Source organism: Cibotium barometz, chromosome 19 (assembly GCF_041138505.1).
Source record: "Cibotium barometz isolate CiBa-2024 chromosome 19, ASM4113850v1, whole genome shotgun sequence".
NCBI lineage: Eukaryota > Viridiplantae > Streptophyta > Polypodiopsida > Cyatheales > Cibotiaceae > Cibotium > Cibotium barometz.
This window is the reverse complement of record NC_141064.1, coordinates 33,875,629-33,883,753: the sequence shown is the minus strand read 5'-3', so window position 1 is coordinate 33,883,753 and position 8,125 is coordinate 33,875,629. Positions and strand designations below refer to the sequence as shown.

General features: G+C 43.0%; 1 protein-coding gene and 1 long non-coding RNA gene across 2 annotated transcripts; both read left to right on the top strand.

Moving 5' to 3' along the window:
• On the top strand, positions 1–4,524 carry LOC147628499 (silicon efflux transporter LSI2-like). Its single transcript, XM_086813666.1, has 5 exons — positions 1–251; positions 504–590; positions 721–2,186; positions 3,062–3,251; positions 3,394–4,524. The coding sequence occupies exons 3-5, from the start codon at positions 939–941 to the stop codon at positions 3,654–3,656; spliced, it is 1,701 nt and encodes a 566-aa protein (XP_086669792.1). The 5' UTR covers positions 1–251; positions 504–590; positions 721–938; the 3' UTR covers positions 3,657–4,524.
• Positions 4,525–6,803: 2,279 nt separating this feature from the next.
• Positions 6,804–8,125, top strand: LOC147628498 (uncharacterized). Its single transcript, XR_015268125.1, has 3 exons — positions 6,804–6,940; positions 7,534–7,602; positions 7,992–8,125. It is a non-coding gene; the product is annotated as an uncharacterized LOC147628498 (long non-coding RNA).

Genomic DNA, 8,125 nt, shown 5'->3' with positions numbered 1-8,125 from the left:
CCTTTTCATTAAATATCTTGGCTAGAAACAGAAACATTTTAAAAGTTTGTTTCATTAAATTTGAATATCTAAGGGCTAAACCTTAGGGGAAAGCCAGCTGTTTGAGACACACAAAACACCTATAAAAACCGGGGTTTGAGACACACAACACACCAAACTCCTGCTTTCTTGAAAGGCTCCTCAGAGAGGCTTATGTGATCGCTTCCTCACATTGCTGTGCTATCAGGGCTTTTGTGCTTGTGTTCATCTCGGTCTCTCTCTTCTCTCTCTCTCTCTCTCTCTCTCTCTCTTCTTGTTCTCTTTTTTCACATCTTTATCTTAGTTGGAAATTTCAAATATATGAAATTTTTATATGGATTTTTTTTTGAATACAGCAGTGTTAGTGTACCCCAAAAAGAAACCATGACCTTATGAACATATATACAAAAAGTTTTATGCCAAAATTAATTAACAAGAAACGGTTCGGTATTTCCTTAATTCCTCAATTTTTGGTGTAATCCCAGGCTCTCGTCGTCGTCGCCTCGTCTGAGAGGAGCATTCCCGTCGCTTCATCATCTTGCTGACCTCTCGATCACATTTCTCACTCACTGGTAAGTCCTGCAGGAAATCTTTACATCCCCTCAGAGCTGGATTATACAAAAACTGGGTTTTCATGGAAGTCCATTCTTTGCCTGTCTTTCTGTATGTTATCTAATGCAAGCCCTCTTATGTTTTTTGCAGTCAAGCCACCAGATCACTGAAAATCTATGGCTTAAGCAGTGGGTTGAGCATCATCTACACGTTACTTTGTGTGTGCAATTCTCCCCCAGTTTGAGGTCTGGTTCTGGTAAGATATATATTAGGGATTTTTTTTTTTCCTTTTTTTGCTACCCATCTCTTTGTTTTGGAGATTGGGAGGTTTCAGGGCCATCTCTGCTTTCAAGACTCACTTTGCCACCATGGCACTGGCGCATACTAGAACTGTGGTGCTTGGGAGCATCTCTTTTCTAGTGTTTTGGGTATTAGCAGTTTTCCCATCTTTCAAAGTCCTGCCCATAGGGCGTACTGCTGGAGCTGTAGGGGGGGCTGTCCTCACTGTGGTGTTCCATGTACTGTCCCCAGCTAAGGCCTATGAGTCCATAGATCTCTCTATTTTGGGCCTTTTGTTTGGCACTATGGTTGTAAGCTTGTACCTCGAGAGAGCTGACATGTCCAAGTACTTAGGAAATGCCCTCTCTTGGAAGAGTCGAGGTGGCAAGGACCTCATGTGCAGAGTTTGCATCCTAAGTGCCATCTCTAGTGCCCTTTTCACCAATGACACCTCGTGTGTAGTCTTGACTGAGTTTGTGTTAAAGCTCTGCCGGCAGAAAAATTTGCACCCGAAGCCTTTCCTGATAGCCCTTGCCACCAGCGCCAACATTGGCTCTGTGGCCACCCCCATAGGAAACCCTCAGAACCTGGTCATAGCTGTCCAAAGCGGGATCTCTTTTGGAAAGTTTTTGCTTGGTTTGCTTCCTTCCATGTTACTAGGAGTTTTAATAAACACTGCTCTTTTGCTTATGGTTTACTGGAGGCGGCTTTCGCCGGTTGAGGACTTGGAGGGAAGAGGAGTTGTGGGGGGCTTGGACAAAGAAGGGAAAGATAAACTGAGTGTGTCTCCATGTAGTGATCTTGAAGATCTTAAAAGCCCAAAAGAGGGTTTTTATGGCAATGCATCATCATTGGGTTTACATGACAAAGCATTGGCAGACGGCATTGATCAGCATCCACCTTTGGAGGCTACAAATCAAGCCTTCAGTTGTTCAAAAGATGAAAGCCTGGATAAAGGATGTGTCACCTCCATAGAGCATGATCTCTCACAAGAATGCAATGATTTACAGATAGTAATTGTACAAAGGCAGCATGGGCAAGAGGACCATGTTGAAAAGGCCGCATCACCACTGCCCGCTTCACCTGTTTTGGAAGTCCTACAAAGCCATTTGGGGACTCCCTCAAGGATTGCATCATCTTCTTCACTTTTTGAAGAGGAGAGAACAAGTTCTCTGAAGAAATGGAAAAGGAGTTGCTGGAAATGTGCCGTGTATTTTGTGACAGTTGGCATGCTGGCAGCACTACTTTACGGGTTGGATCTGTCGTGGAGTGCACTCACAGCTGCAGTTCTGCTGATGGCTCTGGATTTTCAGGATGCTGGGCCCAGCCTTGAAAAGGTGCACACTGATGCCTTCCTCCTTTCAGTTTCATGGTTTTCTTTGTGTTGTGTTATTACTTATCTATTCTGTTATGAATGCTTGCATGATATGATTATTCTGTATGTTGATAAGCGGTCGATGTATTTGATAACGTTGACCGATTTGCTTTCCAAATTCCAATGATGGCGGACCTGCTGGTAGAGGTCCTGCGCATGGGAGGTTGACCTCAAGGCACTTGGCCAGGCCACCCTTGAGGATGAGGGTGTAAAAAGGTGAAAGGGTAGCTTTAGGATTGGTCACTGGTATGGAGGAACCCGGGCAACCTGAGAGATGCTGTGCAGATAGGTGCACAGCCTGCATGAGGTGTGTCTTATCACTCCTCGGCAAGGTGATTAGCAGTCAAGACCTTGCTTCACTTGGGTTGGATCGGACCCCCTTTCTTGCACCATGGAGCGTGAGTCCACCAAATCTGGGTAGCCTTCAAGGTGTCCATCAGAGTCACGTTGACAGGAAGCCTAAACTTATGCTAGCATGGCTAAGGTCACACGATATGAACACGTGTCGACAAGGATCAAAGCAGTCATCACGTCTTGACCCCTGTAGATAGTTCTAAGTGGAGCCACCTATCTAGGGTCTTTCTTGTTTGTTTCAAAACATGACTCAGGTTTTCACACAACAGGCATTCTTTATAGTCTGGTAATAGTTCTGGAAAGTTGAAATTGACATTTAAACCTTAGGTGGATTCTTCCATTGCCCTTTTAAGATGATGGTGCATAAAGTTTATGGTTGTGATTTGTTTCCATTGGCATACATCTACAGCATAACAAGAGAAGATTGGGAATGAGAAGGCGCACAGCATGGGTTTGATGTTCTGTTTTTGTGTTTTTATGCAGGTGTCATATCCACTCCTAGTATTTTTTGCGGGCATGTTCATCACTGTCAATGGCTTCAACACAACTGGCATTCCAGGAACATTTTGGGATTCTGTTGAGCCACACGCACGCATCAACAGTGCCAGTGGCGTTGCAGTCCTTGCACTTGTTGTGATAGTGCTGTCTAATGTTGCTTCGAATGTACCAACTGGTGAGCTCCAAATCGGCTGTGTCAGCAACATTTTTTTTTTGGGCTGTGGGCAACATTAAGAGCCTTACATACCTTGTCATGCTCTCATTGAAAGTCCTCAATTGGCTTATTGCTTGATAATTTTTGGTTCACTGTGTTGCAGTTTTGTTACTGGGAGCGCGAGTCTCGTCATCTGCAGCTTTAAATGGTGCAAGCGTGACAAGGGCATGGCTCATCTTGGCATGGACAAGCACTGTTGCTGGTAACTTGACTTTAGTGGGCTCTGCTGCAAATCTGATTGTCAGTGAGCAAGCCGGGAAAGCACAGCTTCTTGGATACGAGCTCACTTTTTGGAACCATTTAATGTTTGGTCTTCCATCAACTCTGCTAGTAGCTGCTCTTGGCCTGCCCCCAATCAGAGGTTGAAGTATCTTGCTTGGTTTTTCTGACAACTTAAGCACACGGTCCTTGTGCTTCAGTACTTAAGCACACAGTCCTCGTGCTTCAGTTATGTGTTTTGACAACCAATTTTGAGAACCTAGGCTGTCTGGTAACTTGACATGGGCTCTGCCACAAATCTGATTGTCAGCGAGCAAGCAGGGAAAGCACAGCTTATTGGATACAAGCTCACTTTTTGGAACCATTCAATGTTTGGTTTCCCATCAACTCTGCCAGTAGCTGCTGTTGGTCTGCCTCCAATCAGAGGTTAAATATTTTTTTGCTTGTTTTCCGGGCAACTTAAGCATGGGGTCCTTGTTCGTTAATTATCTATTTTGACAAGCAGTTATGAGAACCTAGGCTGGATGGTATATATATCTTATGTTGCTCCAGCAGTTACCTAAAGTTCACATGTATATCGTACCTATATTGGCTGAAGTCCCAACTCCTAAGATATAAATTGATGCTGAGTTCAGTTTATCTTTGCTGCTTCTTGGCTCTAATGGATATGGCTCAGGATCTTGAGTCAGAGGTGAACCCTTGAATGGTTTTAGTGATGTATGTCTTATACAGCATATTAAACTGAATGGATGCTTGAATCAAGGGTGTACCACTTAAGGAGTCTGTGGGCTTTCAGCCATGCTTTTAAAAGACCAGGATATATTACTCTTTGGCTAATGCCTTACTTGGTGCATGCTTGTAAAAGATGAGGATATATTACTATTTGGCTAAGGCCTGCCTTGGTGCATGCTTTTTTGGTGATAGAGAGCCATTTGCAATGTGGGTGAGGAATTTGTTGGTTATTGTTGATAAAGAGCAATGAGATGAACTGAAGACATGGATGCTTTAGGGGAAAGTCTATGAATTATCCATATATTTATTAAGAGGAGGTTGAAACTTGCTAGCTAAGTTGGTTTGCCACCATAGACAGTCTATGGTTATTGGATTCTCTCGGCACGAACTATTCGTGAATGTGAATGTGGATATTTCCCTGATTGATCAAAAGATTTTGTGGAATGGGGAAACTCGAAGCTTATATAGATGAACAAGCTAAAGTTTTTGAACATAGTTTGGTCAAGAAAGATCATCTTTGGTTGCTAAGTTTGTATACAACGTAAAGCTTGCAACATAGTTGATTCTATGCCCATGGCCTATTAGATTGAGTGAAGTTTTGTTGATCTAATGCAAGGGCAAATAGGTGCTGTCAATTTAGACAGTGTTTTGTCAAACTCCGGATCAATCACCGGATATAAATGTACGATTTTGAGGGGTAAGGACAAGGATACTATTTTGAGGATATAACCTAGTACTTGATTTTTCCAATATCAACATGCCCATGGCAACCTCGTGCTAATCTAAGGTTATTACTTTGGTTGAGGATTTAAAAAAATATAATATGTCACTCATTGTTAGGCATATAGCTCTTTTGACTTGGCAAATTTGCCAAATTTGATGACATAATACACATATGGGGGAAATCCTTTCTAATTTGATACATAGTTACAGAGATCTAGGTGATTTACTAGGCGCAAGAAGTAAGAATTCTTGGTCGAGAGGGAGGATTTCTACAGGTGTTTCTTGAGTGCAGATAGGTCCGAGGCATGGCGGATGCTAGAGGAGAGGTGGCTCCTCTCCCCCCCCCCCCCCCCCCTCTCCCCCCTTCCCTTTCCACCCCCATCATTGACCTAGTCACATGGCACGGGTATGCCCAAGGGGTCTTTGATGCCCAAGATCAGTGCACCTTTGATACGTCATAGATCCCCCAGCCAGCCAGAGCTTTGCTCTTCACGATGGCCAATGTTACAAGGGCCATACATAATCTTAAGAGTGGGAAGGCCAAGGACCATGAGGATATCCAAGTTGAACACATCATACATGCATGTGATACCCTTGCACCCTTCCTCTCATTGAGCTTTTCAATGTTGCCATATGTGAAGGCCTTGTCGGAAACGGTAGAAGTCGAGGAAGGATCACGTGCAGGGGGGTCCCACTCCCCTACCGCCTAGCCATCCAAATCCCCCATCATCCCTAAAAGGGTGGATCCGAGACAATGGGGGGGGGGGGATAACAATGTGGTATATGAACCCTACGCCAAGGTGAGTGAGGACACCATATGGAATATATGAGCCATGTGGCAGGTTGAGGTGGGATGAGCTAGGGTAACATCCAATAGCTCCCCTCCAAGCGAATACCAACGCAGGGACTACAGAATAGGAGGCCATGCCAATGTAGAGGGCATCAAGGCCAAGGTGAGGACCAGCATGTGCCAACACTAGCGAAGGAAGGGCATCAAGGCTGTCAACAAGACATCAAGGCGATAGTGGATGCGAAGGGGGACGTCGAAATGTAGATGTTGAATGCGGATGTGGACGCTCTAATAACATGTCGAAAACGATAGAAGCCAAGGAAGGGTCGCGTGTAGGAGGGTCCCACTCCCCTACTGCTGCCTAGCCACCCAAACCCCCATCATCCCTAAAAGGGTGGATCCGGGACAATGGGGGAGGATTGAACCAAAAAGCTTGGCCATGATGTGCCCTATCGTGATAGTACGGTAGTTGTTTGTGTTGAGGGTATCCTTGGCTTTGTGGATGGGAAAGATTGTGTTGGTAGCCCAAGAGGGGGGTTAGGCCTGTTGGATGTCACCCTAGCTCATCCCCCCACAGCCTGACATGTGGCTCATATATCCCACATGGTGTCCTCCCTCACCTTGGCGTAGGGTTCATATACCACATTGATATTCTCAGAAGCAGAAATCAACACTCATGTAGAGAGAGACATGGCCAAGGGACAAACACGATTCAGGAGGTCGTTCTCCACCTTAGATCACATCTTCACTTTGAGGGCCATTATTGAGGAAGCCAAGCACAAAGGAAGAGAAGAGTATTGCTGCTTTTTGGAATTTTGCAAAAGTGTCCCGAGAGCTCGTCCTCTAGGAGCTTGAGATCCTCGTGGATATGATATGGGGAGTACTAACACTACATGAGTCGGTGAGACAGGGAGAGTACGCGCAACTGGAGGTATGTCAGAGGAGATTAGGAGTGCTATTGGGGTGAAACAAGGATGCCCACTATCATCCACTCTCGATGTTAACTATGCTATATGTTGTTTAACTACATTTGCGATCTATTAGATTTAATCCAATGCTCTATGATTTTGTTTTTGCTTATAGCTAGCACTGATCAATGGCATGTCTGGATGAAAACTGAGGTTCTGTGGCATCAGATTGTGAAGTATGACATGAAGCTCATTTCAAAATAGAGGATATTTACAAGGTGAGGTTTTCCCTGTCATAAAAAAAGACACTATGGAGCTAAAGCACTTGTATTAGGGTAGCTTGTTCAAGGAGTGTGTCGGGAAGATAAAAAGGGTCCAATTAATCAAATAGCATCCTTGGGTTAAACTGGCCTACCACAAACGGGCTATGTATAGGTGTGTGTACAAACTTATATGGTTATCGCATCATTGAAAATTAATACATAAGTATTTTCTCATATCACATGTGGACATTCAATCACAATAACCTAATTCTAAGTAAGAATGATAGTTAATAATATTTTTTTTAAAATACAAAGACGTAATGTAGTGGGGAAAGTAGTTTGTAAGATGGTTATTGCATCATTGAAAATCAATTCATAAGTATTTTCTCATATAACATGTGGACATTCAATCACAATAACCTAATTCTAAGTAAGAATGAGAGTAAGTGGGGGAAGGGGTAAACCTCCTATGGCTTTTTTACGAGTGAAGCTACTTTCTCATCGAAGCCTTTGACACTAATCAAGTTCAAAATCCCAGGTATTCACATGTGAACTTTAGCAGACAGTCTCTAATCTATGAGAACAATTACTTAATAGTTTTTTTACAGGACGAATGTCGATAGGAGAGGAACAAACGAGCGAAGTCAGAAAATTAACAATTCTTTATGTTGTAGAAGGTAATTAATCTCAACAAGTAATATCTTGATAATTGACATTTTTCATATAAATTTCGTGTATGATGTCTAGTATATACCATACATTCTAGGTGTCCTAGCCTCTCATCTACAAAATATCATAGAGGTAGGTGTAAGCACGTCGAACCAACCAACTATAGTTGAGAATGTTTGTTGATGTATAATGGATTCATAACGTATAGGAATTCCACCAAAAGTTAATTGTTCATAGAGGAAGGCTAGCATACACTATACATTGGTAGTGAAACTATTGCTAGGATGGTACAAATTTTTTAATCTCTTAATCCATTCTGAGAAATAAACAGTAAGCTTGCTTCTGAAAACACAATAATATCTATTTTAATAACAATTGAGGCTTTTCTTTACTTCAGGACTATGGACACGTGGAAAAATAAAGCCGTTGGTCGGTAACAATGTGAAAATGGGACGGGCCATTAGAAATACAAATGTAAATGAAGAATATATTAAACTTCATGAAGACCTTTAAGGTAATGAAGAATGGGAC